The 15,171-nt window shown below is 38.5% G+C and overlaps 2 protein-coding genes and 1 long non-coding RNA gene across 5 annotated transcripts in view; all 3 read left to right on the forward strand.

Annotated features, from left to right (window-relative positions):
* The window catches only part of LOC103387300 (mucin-2-like), a 25,751-nt gene that overhangs the window by 5,921 nt on the left and 4,659 nt on the right, over nucleotides 1–15,171 (forward strand). The window contains 8 exon segments of the mRNA XM_025061677.1: nucleotides 116–408; nucleotides 463–537; nucleotides 1,098–1,168; nucleotides 9,247–9,993; nucleotides 10,190–10,266; nucleotides 10,625–11,017; nucleotides 12,490–12,677; nucleotides 13,435–13,491. Coding sequence (XP_024917445.1) covers nucleotides 116–408; nucleotides 463–537; nucleotides 1,098–1,168; nucleotides 9,247–9,993; nucleotides 10,190–10,266; nucleotides 10,625–11,017; nucleotides 12,490–12,677; nucleotides 13,435–13,491 — 1,901 coding nt within the window.
* Nucleotides 1,621–4,096, forward strand: LOC112487799 (uncharacterized). 2 transcript variants are annotated; one of them, XR_003051225.1, is made up of 5 exons: nucleotides 1,621–2,211; nucleotides 2,598–2,779; nucleotides 2,873–2,937; nucleotides 3,015–3,163; nucleotides 3,229–4,096. It is a non-coding gene; the product is annotated as an uncharacterized LOC112487799 (long non-coding RNA). The 2 variants fall into 2 exon arrangements; XR_003051224.1 differs by having other exon boundaries at nucleotides 3,015–4,096.
* LOC103386959 (uncharacterized) lies at nucleotides 11,735–14,201 on the forward strand. 2 transcript variants are annotated; one of them, XM_008321423.3, is made up of 7 exons: nucleotides 11,735–12,189; nucleotides 12,312–12,376; nucleotides 12,490–12,677; nucleotides 12,908–13,089; nucleotides 13,200–13,261; nucleotides 13,343–13,491; nucleotides 13,586–14,201. In XM_008321423.3, the coding sequence occupies exons 1-7, from the start codon at nucleotides 12,178–12,180 to the stop codon at nucleotides 13,669–13,671; spliced, it is 744 nt and encodes a 247-aa protein (XP_008319645.1). In that variant the 5' UTR covers nucleotides 11,735–12,177; the 3' UTR covers nucleotides 13,672–14,201. The 2 variants fall into 2 exon arrangements, with proteins under 2 accessions (XP_008319645.1, XP_008319639.1); XM_008321417.3 differs by having other exon boundaries at nucleotides 13,343–14,201.

Raw genomic sequence — 15,171 nt, forward strand, 5'->3', positions numbered from 1 at the left:
ACGCCAAAAAAAAAAAAACCCAAACCCGGACAACAAACAACCCAGAAACAACAGCCACACAAGCAGCATCAACTACAATACTACCTGCAACAACCACAGAAGTTATTACAAACAGCTGTCGACCAGCCCAAACAACTACAACTGCATCTCTAGTTACAACTACGACAGTGCCAGCTGGGACAACAACCAATGTAGCAACAACAAGCACATCAGCTCAAACAATGACCCTGCCATCATCAACAACAACCATCCCAGAAACAACAACCACACAAGCAGGAACAACTACAACATTATCAGCAACAACAACCACAGAAGTTATTACAAACACACCACTCCCAATAACTACAGCTGCAGCACAATTTCCAACCTCAACTCTACTAGTTGAATCAGCAACTAGTGTCGAGACAAGTAGCACATCAGCTCAAACAGCAACAACACAAATACCGACAACAAGTATTCCAGAAACAACCACACCAGTAGCAATAACCACAACATTGTCACCAACAACAACAGACATTATTTCAAGTGCACCAGCCCAAATAACTACAACTGCAGCTTCAGTTACAGCTACAACAGTAATAGTAGGGACAACAACCGCTGCAGAGACAACAAGCACATCTGCTCAAACAACAACCCCCCATCAGTAACAACAACCATTCCGGATACAACAACCACACGAGTAGCGACAACTACAGAACTTATTACAACTTCACAAGTCCAAATAACTACAACTACAGCTCCATCGTCAACCTCAACTGTACTAGCTGAATCAGCAACCGGTGTCGAGACAGGTCGCACATCAGCTCATACAACAACAACACAATCAGCGACATCAAACAATCCAGAAACAACAGCCACACAAGCAGCATCAACTACAATACTCCCTGCAACAACTACAGAAATGATTACATCTTCACCAGTCCCAATGACTACAACTGCAGCTCTACTTACAACTACAACAGTACCAGCTGGGACAACAACCACTATAGAGAGATCTAGCATATCAGCTCAAACAATAACCCCGCCATCATCAACAACAACCATTCCAGAAACAACAAACACACCAGCAACACCAGCTACAACATTATCAGCAAAAGCAACCACAGAAGTTATAACATCTATATTAGTCCCAATAACTGCAACTACAGCTCCATTGTCATCCTCAACTGTACTAGCTGAATCAACCACTACTACAGAGACAACTAGCACATCAGCTCAAACAGCAACAACACAAATACCGACAACAAGTATTCCAGAAACAACCACACCAGTAGCAATAACCACAACATTGTCACCAACAACAACAGATGTTATTTCAAGCGCACCAGCCCAAATAACTACAACTGCAGCTTCAGTTACAGCTACAACAGTAATAGCAGGGACAACAACCACTGCAGAGACAACTAGCACATCTGCTCAAACAACAACCTCCCTACTAGCAACAACAACCAGTCCAGCAGCAACTACTACAACAACTACAGATGTTATTACAACTACACCAGCCCAAAAAAGTACAACTGTAGCACTAGTTACATTATTAGATGGGACAACCATAACCAAACCATGAAATCCTACTGCCACTGGAGCCACCACTACAATAGCAAAACAAACCCCTGCAGCAACAGAAACCATACCAACAGCAACCCAAACACCAGCACCTTCAAGTAACATGTCTTCTGGACATGTTTATAGTATGACAGTAGGACTTTTAAGGGAGGAATATTCAAATGAGCTCAATGACCCAAGCACTGAGCAATATAAAAACCTCAAATATCGAGTGGAAAAATCTGTAAGTATGAATAATTTGTCTTTAATGAATGTTATAGGTGTAGCTTTGGATATTGATTTTAATATTTGAATTCAAAACTTTATTTTACAGTGTGACAAAGTGTACAGAAACAAATTTCCTAAACGTTTTGATCACTGTAAAGTAAAGCAGTTCAGGTAATACATTTTCACTCATGCTCTTAATTTACTGCACAAAGCATTTTACTGATTCATGTCCCATGTGTTTCTAATTCTTTAGAGCCTCCACACCCAAAATCTCAAAAGCAACTGGAACTGATGTAGATTTAGATATCATATTCAAACCTGAGGTCTCCTCTTCAGAACTCCCAGAAAATAGTGTTGTTGCCCAAACCATACAGGCTGTAAATGGGTCCAGTGGTGTGTTTAATGTCACTATAAATCCCAGCTCTATTCAAATCACTTGTAAGTTATTGCATGATATTTTGTCACTTTTTGTTATATTTTGCCTAAAATTGTCAAGTCAAGACAAGGAACGTGAAATTTTACCAGGAACCAAGTGAAGAGCAGGCAAGAATCGTAGTTATCTTAAATGAACTCTACATTTTGACAGATTTAAATAAATTATATTTTGATATTAGAAAGTTTTTAGTTATTTATTAGTAGATTTTTATATATATATATATATTCTAGTATGGAATTTATTATTATTACAATACTATGCTATTGCAGTACTAAGAGCAGAAACAAATTCTTCTACTCACTCGTATGCCAATAATAGTTTAATAAAAGTATTACAGCAGATGTGAGGTGGTTTGCCAAAACACGTTTGCTTGCAAAATGTTTTTCAGCAAGTCCAAAACCGACAACTGCTGCACCTACAATTGTGAAGCCAACAACTATTCCACCAGCAACTCCTACATCTGCATCTAGAGTGGTGTCTTTCAGGTCACTTAAAGATAATTTTACCCTGGATCTGCTTGACTTATCCTCTGTATCTTTTAAAAACCGAGCTTCTATGATAAAGGGGCAGGTACGTTTAACAAATAAGTAAAGAATGACTGACAACAAAAATATGTTCACTGTTCAGTATGACTGATTAAATATATGCTATGTGTGGCTGTAGATCGAGCCTCTATGTAAAGATGCATTCCCCACCTCCTTCATTTCACTGGATGTTCTGGCATTTGGGTAATTAAAAAAAAGACAGTTACAGAGGGCAGATGGTGATATAATTCATCAAATTACTGTTCTAACTTTCTTTACAGGAATGGTTCAGTCATTACTTATTTACGTCTCCATTTTGTAAGCACATCAGTTCCGAACAACACTGCGATAAGAAATGTCTTTCTACACGCCTCTTCAGTCGTCACAGGCTTTGACATTGAAGGCAGCTCCATCACTGTTGATGGCATTTGTAAGTAATTCAAACTGGATTTTTTTTTCTCTCAAACAATGTCAACAAATGTTTTCTCTTCACAGCTTCAAGAGGAGTAAACCAAAAGATCAGCCTCATCACTGCAATATGCCTTGCAATTGTCTCATGGCTCCTGTCAAGCCAACACTAGAATTCGTGACAACTTTATTTTGGAAGGATATTGTAACACAAACTTTCTGCAATGGAAAGGGATAATGTTGGGAAAATGTTAAGTTTAGTGTGGCACATGTTGCACATATTCAATTTAGCTATTTCCCCTGATCAGTCACATCACAGGTGATAGTTTAGTTAGGTCTGATGAAGTGATCACGATTCGCCCAGAAAATAAAAAATGAAAGAATATCTAAATGAAACCAATCATGGTGCAATGAAAACAAAGTTTTTTGAAAATGACAACTGTTGCACAAGGATTGTATGACTGGATTCATCCATGCAGTGATGAAACTTCACAGTTGTATGATATGTACAGTATATGGTAAATCTTAAGTTAATGTAATAGACTATATTACAGAAACCTTATATTAAGACAATTTATACACTTTTGCACTTTTCTTCCTATTTGAAATCGAAATTGTACACAGACCCATATCTTGTTTTTTTTTTTTAGCAATAGGAAACGTTAAACTACACTATTTAAAATATAATGGTTGGAAATAAGCACCGTTACACAAATACACCAGAAACAAAACATAATGTAACCAAGTAGTGAATATTTATGGCTGTCTAAAAATGTATGTATTATTCATGTTTTAAATTGCAAGTTGATTGTGATCCCAATGTTGCATTGATTTTTATATAAAAAGTGTATTTATTTAATGAAAAAAATAATCAATTTTTACTTGTTCTTTACTACTCATTTTATGTTGTTTTTCTGTACAATTCTTTTGTGTAAGAACAAAATAATAAAAACAACTGAAACCTACAAAAACAGTCTACAGTATGTGAAATTAAGGAGAACTATTTAGAACTTATTATGAATTAGATACATTACCTATGGTGCAATAGACATCTTAACTGCTTTGTCAAAACATTTCTAGCCGTCAGCGATGCTGTTGGCCCCCACTATCCGCAGAGATTTTTAAGTGGGGTTTCTCCAGGTCTTGTGGTGGCTCATTAGTAGTGTGCAAATAAAAACCTAAATACCAACCAGTTTTGGGATGTTTGGAAGATCTTAGGATGGTGAGGGTTAGGGTTAGATAACCCTGTGATGAAGTTTATCTATTTCTGTTGCAAAATTCAGTTTGTGTGAGGGAAGCTCATCAGATGGAACTGAAACAGGATCTGATTCTGTTTAATACATACAGTATTGATTTACATTTCTTCAGTGATTGTTTTGTTTGTTTCTACAATTGTTGTTGTTAATATTCATACCACAGTGATACTGAAAACAACCTTTTTTCCCCAGCAGATATATCTCAGTAGGGATATTATTGATCGCTGACAAAAATAATTAAAAAAAAAAAAATTAATAATAATTTGGATCCAATTTGTGTTGTACTCTTTACTGTGTTTACTTTGCTCTTGACATGACGAGAAAGGTATAAAAGAAAAAAAATTCGAATTTTTTATGATTTATTTTGATATGTAGTGATAGTATTTCTGTGACTGGCTAATTATTCATCAGTCCACCTATTTAGGAATCATATTTATCTCCGTCAAGTTTGTGAAATGTTGACACTTTGTTTGGCTAATAACTTCTCATTTAGAACTAATAAGTTGTGTTCTTATCAACATTCTCAATGTTAACTGTCATTTGAAAAGGGAATGAGGAAGTTTAACAGAAGAGAGGGTTCTGGAAAAGTTAAAGAATGAGAATGAGTGATACTATTGAAATTATTTACTTAATATGACAAAAATGGTTCAGTTTTTGATATTTAGTTGGGGGGGATTTTAATCAATTAATAGTATATTTCTGGGGGGCTGCAACGAATTAATTGTTTTTTAATTATTTTTAATGGGGGAAATTTGATTTAGACACGAGTGCTGCTGTGGAATGGATTAAACCCATATCTAGGGGCTCCACTGTTATGTTTTAGTCATGTATTCCCTTTTTACCTTTTTTAAAGAAAATGTATGATTCACAACAAACCAGTCAAACAGAATACTAAACATAAGGCTCACCTTACATATTTTGTTGTACCCCGTGTTACAATGACAATAAAGACTATTCTATTCTATTCATATTTACTTAAGTTGTTTTATTATTTAATGTCTTATTGCATAACAAACATCTATATATTCTTTTGAGCATTTGGTTATTTTCACTAAAGTTAAATTATTAGATTATTAGTTATACTATTAGAAATAGAAATCATAACGGAAAGATAACAACAACTAATCTGGTGGGATGCAAAAAGGTGCAGCCCAGGTTAAACAATGACGTGTTGTGTGTGTTGTGTGTCACACAAAATAAATCAACCCAATTCTGCCATCTATCTGTGGAAGCATTTTTAAACTGTTAAACTGGTTTTATGCTGACAGTGGCTCGATTTGTGTGTGTACGTGTGTGTTGTTTAAGAAAATGTTTGCTTCTCAAAGTACAAATGTTTCTTTTTTCAATAAAAAGTGTATATAGCAACAAGCATTGTTATAATTGTACACTTTCTTGATTTTATACACAGACTTCCCTTCAGAATGTTCTTTTTTTAAGCCCCATGGTGGACCATTTGGTGAATCAATTAATCCACCTTTTTTTACTAACCATATCCATCCATCCTTCTATCTATCTATCTGGCACAACAATACATGTATCTAAATCGCTGAAAGTTTAAGTACTCCACTGAAGTACTCCGCCTTTGGCTGAACTATAGATCAGAGGTCCACCATGTCACCAACATTCATTCACACCAAGGTGCCACGTGACAAACTAGCCTGTTGCAACATAGCTAATGTCTCAAATTAGTAGTGAGATTTATCACATTGTGACATGTGTCACACATTAAATCTAAAAAAATCTTTAACCTGGTTCGCTCTTTAATAAGGGACCATAGGTCTTGTTCATTGAGGATTTTCTTTCTTTGCTATTTCTATTCATTATTGCTGATTAAGCTTTTGTTTATTCATGAGCTATGTTTTTAATATATACTATGCTCCCAAGAATGAATATAAATTATATAAATATATAAATAAATTAATTTATTTTATAATTATTTTACAGGGTGCTATTTTTGTTTTATATGGTTATAACGTCTAAGTATACACAGCATAAAATGAGGCAGGTATAGCTACACCAGCTATATTTAATTGGAATTAAATACTTTGAAAAAAGATATGGAAATGTCTGTTTTTTTGTATTGATAAATATATCAAAGCGTGATACTTAAGTATCGAAACAAACCAAACCATGAATTTTATGTATCATTGAACCCCTAATATATATGTGCTTGTATATATATAAGATACTATAGATCCATATAGTAAAAACATCTTTTTATAGACTTCCATTGAGAGGAGAACCTTTTCTATATTGCAGTTCTCCATTTTTTTAATCCAATCTCAAACTTTTCATTATATCACAAAATATATCAAAAAATAAGCTAAAAGACATTATAAAATAATTACATATGAAAGTTTTGGCTTTAAAATTGTGGATTATTGTTTTAAAATTGAGATAAGCACATTTGCAAACGATCGTTGGTAGCATTGTTTGAAAACCTGTAGAACCTGCTGATGCTTAAAGATTGTTTTCCATCTAGCTCTGTTCCCCCCCGCCCCGCCTCACCCCCCCGTATTCCAGTCCAGGCAAAAAAAACGTAATCTTGAATGAAGGCTTTGCCATTTTTCAATATGTAATCTATATTTACTCATATGTATCACTGATCAGTTATTTGGTTTTAAAAGCTTTTATATGAGGCATAGGTAATTATACATTACTAAATTGACTGCTAGCCAAAGCACCTCCCTCTTGGACCTCTGCATCTTTTGGTGATATCACACACACATGCTTGAAATGTAACCAAGATAAGGCAAACAAAGACAGTAACATTTTGACACTGCTTACTGGATGTTCTGCTCTTTGCCTTTTTGACTGCCTTCATGCGTGAAGATTGTAAAGGGTGTCAGTCTTCTTCATTGTTTTGTTACCTTTTAGCCTGGTTAATGCTTGTGAGTAGCTGCAAAGTTGCAAGTCGATGTCATTTCAGCAGCTTGCTCTTTTGAATAAAGTAAAAAGCATCAAGAGGGAAAGGAAAGAAAGTGAACGTCTTGTCATTGTGACACAGCACACCACTGCACACAACCAAATTGACCTCTGCTTTTAACCCATCACCAAAGTGAATAGTGGGCAGTGTGTGGGGACGGTGCCATGCTCAGAGCACCTCAGTGGTAACTTGGGAGCTGATGGACTGGAAGCTGAAGCCATCCGGACTCAGGTCCACTTCCTTAACCACTAAGCCACTACTGCCCCATCACTGCCACCAAGATATGATCAAAAATGTCTCATGCGTCAACAGCCAAATTACATCACAATATATAAACACGTCAACAGATGTGAGATATTTTAAAAGCAGAAAGGTTTATGGCACTGCATTTACAAACTGGACTCAAGATTTAAATGCAAATTTACTGAAATATTCTACTTGCCAAAAAAGGGAGAATTAATTTTTTCTCAGTTTTCTGTCAAATCTGGGACTACCAGGTGAGTTTTTTTTAAGTTAACTTGTGTAAACTTGCTGCTAAAAAAAGGTAGTACCTGAACATATGCATATATTTATCTCCAATACATACCTTTTGTATGTTAACAAATTTTAAGTGCACAAACAGTCACAAAAGGAACTTTATATAATTTTATGAGTAAATGATAATTATTATCTTTAGATGTTCTTTAATTTGTTATTCATAGAGAGTATACATATTACAACACAGGATTAAAAAGCAGAACACTGATGGCATTGTCTTTTTTTTTTAGTGCGAGGTTGTATTTTCCTCTACACAGATACAACTCAAAAAAGATGAGATGAGGTTAATCATTCTGTACAACAACTTCTCAGAAGTGCTGATAATTTGGATGGACCTTAGGATCCTTGTCAATAGCTTTAAGTTTTGTGAAAATAAATATTTGCAAATAATTACTTTGTTATATTTTCACAGACAATGAGTGTCTCTGGTTTTTAATTAATAATAATTTAAATTAGAGGTATGAATTTGGTATTTCTGTTATTCTACTTTAATGTGCACTTTGAACAATAACGTGGTCAATTTTCAAAAGATATTAAATGAATCCCAATGCTTGCAGATTGTAATATTTAGTAAGAACCTTTTTATTTTTTCATTTTTTCTAGATTAAAAGAATGGGTTTCAATCTTCTCATATTATATTTCCTTCTTACAGGTAAGGTGATGCTATTGAGAAAAATACTAAGTACAGTGGAACATTGGTTGTTGCACGCCTCCCTTTTTGAACAATATGGTTCACAAACCAAATTTTTAGCCAAAAAAAAAAGAAAAGAAAAGTACTTAGTACAGCAACAAAAAAAGAGAAATAGATTATACAAAAGCATGAGAATTGCGCTCCTGTTTCAGATCTGGTTTTATGGTATGGCTTAGCAAACCATAGATAAGCCATACCATGGCTAGAAAGAAGCAATTAGGAACAAGGAAGCTAAGATTGCCAAAGGAATGATTGTGATCACCAAGCAAAGATTTCAAGACATTAGAAGAAGTGGAAAAGTTGCTACTGATTTGGATCAATAGAAAGTAGTATTTTGGAGACAATAATTGTAAACATTGAGCAATCAGGACTCCACAGCACTGGTAAGGGTGAATGAAATTGCTTTTCTTATTCAGAGCTTAATTCTTTACTCAGTTGTGTTTACCTTTTTTTGTTAGATATAATTATTTTCATTTGTTTCCTGTATGGCCCTGTACACAAAATACTGTTGAAAAAGTTTGAATAAAATCCGTTTCATATTGATTCATATGGCGAAAATTGTTTCCGTTTTCAAGCTTTTTGGTTCATAAACAGCCTTCACCCGAGGTTCCACTGTACTGTACTGCTTTCACTTTTTTTAACTATAAGAACCATGATATTAATAATTAATATAATGAATACATTCTACAACACGCACAACAGCAGCAGGAACTGCCACTACACCAGCCCCAACAGCAACAAGTGCTGCGGTAACAGCCACTACAGCAGCCCCAACAGCAACAAGTGCTGCGGTAACAGCCACTACAGCAGCCCTAACAGGCACAACTGCTGCAGTAACTGCCACTACAGCAGCCCCAACAACCCTTACAGCAGCAGGAACTGCCACTACAGCAGCTCCAACAGCAACAACTGCTGCGGTAACAGCCACTACAGCAAGCCCAACAACCCATACAGCAGCAGGAACTGCCACTACAGCAGGCCCAACAGCAACAACTGCTGCGGTAACAGCCACTACAGTAGCAGGAACTGCCACTACAGCAGCCCCAACAGGCACAACTGCTGCGGTAACTGCCACTACAGCAGCCCCAACAACCCTTACAGCAGCAGGAACTGCCACTACAGCAGCCCCAACAGCAACAAGTGCTGCGGTAACAGCCACTACAGCAGCCCTAACAGGCACAACTGCTGCGGTAACAGCCACTACAGCAGCCCTAACAGGCACAACTGCTGCAGTAACTGCCACTACAGCAGCCCCAACAGCAACAAGTGCTGCGGTAACAGGCACTACAGCAGCCCCAACTGGCACAACTGCTGCGGTAACACTCACTACTGCAGCCCCAACAGCAACAACTGCTGCGGTAACTGCCACTACAGCAGCCCCAACAACCCTTACAGCAGCAGGAACTGCCACTACAGCAGGCCCAACAGCAACAACTGCTGCGGTAACAGCCACTACAGTAGCAGGAACTGCCACTACAGCAGGCCCAACAGCAACAACTGCTGCGGTAACTGCCACTACAGCAGCCCCAACAGCAACAACTGCTCCGGTAACACTCACTACAGCAGCCCCAACAATCACAACTGCTGTGGTAACAGCCACTACAGCAGCCCTAACAGGCACAACTGCTGCGGTAACAGCCACTACAGCAACCCCAACAACCCATACAGCAGCAGGAACTGCCACTACAGCAGCCCCAACAGGCACAACTGCTGAAGTAACAGCTACTACAGCAGCCCCAACAGGCACAACTGCTGAAGTAACAGCTACTACAGCAGCCCCAACAGGCACAACTGCTGAAGTAACAGCTACTACAGCAGCCCCAACAGGCACAACTGCTGAAGTAACAGCTACTACAGCAGCCCCAACAGGCACAACTGCTGCGGTAACAGCCACTACAGTAGCAGGAACTGCCACTACAGCAGCCCCAACAGCAACAACTGCTCCGGTAACAGCGACTACAGCAGCCCCAACAGGCACAACTGCTGAAGTAACAGCTACTACAGCAGCCCCAACAGGCACAACTGCTGAAGTAACAGCTACTACAGCAGCCCCAACAGGCACAACTGCTGAAGTAACAGCTACTACAGCAGCCCCAACAGGCACAACTGCTGCGATAACAGCCACAACAGCAACAAGTGCTGCGGTAACAGCCACTACAGCAACCCCAACAACCCATACAGCAGCAGGAACTGCCACTACAGCAGCCCCAACAGCCATTACAGTAGCAGGAACTGCAACTACAGCAGCCCCAACAGCCACAACAGTAGCAGGAACTGCCACTACAGCAGCTCCAACAGCCACTACAGTAGCAGGAACTGCAACTACAGCAGCTCCACCAGCAACAACTGCTACAGTAACAACGACTTCAGTAGCCCCAACTGGCACAACTGCTGCGGTAACACTCACTACAGCAGCTCCAACAGCAACAACTGCTGCGGTAACAGCGACTACAGCAGCCCCAACAGGCACAACTGCTGAAGTAACAGCTACTACAGCAGCCCCAACAGGCACAACTGCTGAAGTAACAGCTACTACAGCAGCCCCAACAGGCACAACTGCTGAAGTAACAGCTACTACAGCAGCCCCAACAGGCACAACTGCTGCAGTAACAGCCACTACAGCAGCCCCAACAGGCACAACTGCTGAAGTAACAGCTACTACAGCAGCCCCAACAGGCACAACTGCTGCATTAACAGCCACTACAGCAGCCCCAACAGGCACAACTGCTGAAGTAACAGCTACTACAGCAGCCCCAACAGGCACAACTGCTGCAGTAACAGCCACTACAGCAGCCCCAACAGCAACAACTGCTCCGGCAACAGCGACTACAGCAGCCCCAACAGGCACAACTGCTGAAGTAACAGCTACTACAGCAGCCCCAACAGGCACAACTGCTGAAGTAACAGCTACTACAGCAGCCCCAACAGGCACAACTGCTGAAGTAACAGCTACTACAGCAGCCCCAACAGGCACAACTGCTGAAGTAACAGCTACTACAGCAGCCCCAACAGGCACAACTGCTGCGGTAACTGCCACTACAGCAGCCCCAACAACCCTTACAGCAGCAGGAACTGCCACTACAGCAGCCCCAACAACCCTTACAGCAGCAGGAACTGCCACTACAGCAGCCCCAACAACCCTTACAGCAGCAGGAACTGCCACTACAGCAGCCCCAACAACCCTTACAGCAGCAGGAACTGCCACTACAGCAGCCCCAACAGCAACAACTGCTACAGTAACAACGACTTCAGCAGCCCCAACACGCACAACTGCTGCGGTAACAACAGCCCCAACAGGCACAACTGCTGCGGTAACACTCACTACAGCAGCTCCAACAGCAACAACTGCTGCGGTAACTGGCACTACAGCAGCCCCAACAGGCACAACTGCTGCGATAACAGCCACAACAGCAACAAGTGCTGCGGTAACTGCCACTACAGCAGCCCCAACCGGCACAACTGCTGCGGCGCCTACCACAACTGCAGGCCAAACCAAAACCACAGCTTTAGTGACTGCCACACCTGGGGCAACTGTAGCCTATACCCTTAAGCTAGTATTGGAAGTTGATTTCATACCTGCTTTTAATGACCCAAACAGCCCTGAATTTAAAAAAGTGAAGGAGCAAATGGAAGGTCCAGTAAGTCACTTTCTTCAGCAATATTTCTTAGATGCCTCCTAAGAAAAATCTTAATGTTTAGAAACCAACTTCGATCTTAATAATTGACCTCAAACATTTCTTTATTTTCTTACTTTTTTTAGTGCAATAAAATATACAAAATTCAGTATGGTGACAAGTTCAAGAAATGCAGTTTAAAAGGTTTGAGGTAAGGAAGAGTCTTTCTCAGTAAAATGACATCTGTAATGGCATATCTACATCACACATTTCAATAAAGTATTTGTATTGACTACTGACTTTGGTTTTATCTTCCTGACACAGGGTTGAAGGTTCCACAAAAGCATTAAAAGCCAATAGAACTGAAGCCGACATGGGGATTGAGTTTGCCTCAGTTACACCAACCGAGTTACCAGGGGCCACGGACATTGCTGATGCATTTGTAAAGGGTCTAAGTGACCCTAACGTTACATTCAGTTTGACAGTAGATGCTCAAACAGTGGAGGTTACAGGTTGGTAAAAACAACTCAATATACCCGATGTGAAGCCAGCATGCCTTTTGTCTTTGTTACTGATGTACAACATTTTCCTCTGTGGCATTATGACGCCACATACTCTTCTACTCCCTTAAGGTGTTCCTCTCACTGCTAACTGCTGCCTCGTTTGCAGCAATACACTAAGTTATAATTGGGACTTTCTTGCACTGTTGTTTCAGTGTTTTGTCCTTTTTGTTGTTTTACAGAGACTCCAAATGACCCTGCAACTACTACAGCAGCACCTCTGATTTCCAACACCGTAGCTACAACTGTTGCACCAACATCGAGACTAATATCCTTCAAATCTGTTAAGGACACATTTACAACTGACTTGTATGATTCACAATCCACTGCCTTTAAACAACGGGCTTCAATGATAAAGAACGAAGTGGGTATTCATTTACTAACTTCATCCTTCTTTTTCTTATTGTTCATTTGACATTGTCAACATTGCTCTTGTAAAGAACCTTTAAAGACACTTAATTTTCCCTCTGGCAGCTGGAATCACCAATGAAGAAAAAATTATCATCTTTTGTGTCTTTGGAAGCAATAGCGTTCAGGTGAATTTGCATCTTGTGAAATGTGATATTTTTAGGTTGAACAAATTTGGATCATTTATTTAATGTTTACTAATTCTACAGAAATGGATCGGTGATCAACCTCATTAAGTTTTATTTTACAAGTTCTTCTGTCCCCACTGGCAATGAGATTGCAAGTGCTTTGATAAATGCAGCTGCAAGTGTTACTGGCTTCGACATTGACACCGGCTCCATCACTGTTGATGGCATACGTAAGAAATTATACAGCCTCAGTAAAAACTGCAAGACTTCAATCAGAAGAATCAACTGTTCCCTAATGTTTTGTTTGTTGAAATGCCCCTCTAGCCTCAAGTGGAACAAGACAGAAGATCAGTCTCATTTCTGCGTCTTTCCTGGTGCTGTTATCATGGGTGTTGTCAAACCAGCAGTAACATCAACATCAAAGTGATTATTTTCTGAGTGGTAACTGGTGTATAAATCACTTCTGTATGTTAATCCAGCCTTTAACATTTGGAATTAATAGTTTGAGCACTGAAAATGTAAACATGTAGTGACATTAGAAAAAATGCCAAATTGTCAAATGCTTTGTCAAAGACAAGATAATGCTTCACGATGAAAAGAGTAAGAATAGTATGATCAGCAAAACACATACTAGACAAAGTTATTCTTTTGTAAATTCTATCCTTCTAGAAAGCCATTGGTGCCTCTGGAGTTCCACAGATACCATTGTTTTTAATTAGTTTATACTGTATGTAGAGGGCAAAAATAACACAACCTACTAACAGCTTCAGGATGCTTGAACATGTTAATATAATTGGATTTCAGTGTTATAAAGGCACCTTAAATCTAAGTCACCTCATGGAGTTGGAATGTTACAGTCCTTGTTTTTTGCAAGAGTAAAACAGATAACCTGTGTTTGCTCTTGCCAGGAAGTTGGCATATTAAAGTAATTTAAAAAGTCTTCATCTGGTTTTCTTTATTGGTTGTTACAGTACATTGAAGAGATCAAGTCATTCCCCTCAATTTAATTCCATATATAAAGGTCTGAGCGGATGTGTGAGGCAAACACAGCTGTAGAGGTACTATGTTAAGTGAGATGATTGAATAAAAAAGATAAGAAATTTTGGGTCTTTAAGGGAATAAATAACTTCGACAACAAGAGAAGTTGAATTTTAAGGAAATATTTATCATTTTTAAGGTAAGTATGTTTTAACATATCCACTGTTTGTATATTGAATACATAATATGGAGTTTGTTAGATTACAGTAAATATAAATGTGTGCTTTCTCCTGTTCTATAATTACACAATCAAAAACACACACACAAAGAGCTAAGTTAACAAAACCATTTAGCACTCATGACAAAATTTTAACATTAAGGTGCATTTTATATTAGGGGCATCAGTGGAATTACACTGATGTAAGTTTAAAATTTAAATTAGACACCATAACAGACACAATTTTTTTCAAAAGCATAAAAAAACAGAATTGTTTCACAAGTTTTCCAGGAAAACCAATTCATTTCTGTTTTTTACTTTAACCACTGAGTAACAAATACTGCAAAAAGGTGTACTTTGAGTTTAACTTAATAGAATATTGTAAATAGTAATTAAATGCTAAATGTCTTGCTCAATTTAGCCTTTGCTCACGGTTGACATAACAGGTTTTTAGGTTTTCTAGTAATGTACTTTTGGATCAGATTTACCTAAAAGGATAGATTTCTTTTGTTAAATAACAGTATAATTAAGCCAGCTATTAAATTGTATCTGTATTTTTTTTGGATATCTTCATTATGTCTCTGGCACAGCTAATCTAATGACATTTATTATTCTTATAACTGCAACAGGTAAATTGTTACCCTTTCACAGCAGCAACTGCAAATTATATGTTGAATTTGTCTGTTTGTTTTTTTTACTATGGGAACTACGACTG

Source organism: Cynoglossus semilaevis, chromosome 1 (assembly GCF_000523025.1).
Source record: "Cynoglossus semilaevis isolate Cse_v1.0 chromosome 1, Cse_v1.0, whole genome shotgun sequence".
NCBI lineage: Eukaryota > Metazoa > Chordata > Actinopteri > Pleuronectiformes > Cynoglossidae > Cynoglossus > Cynoglossus semilaevis.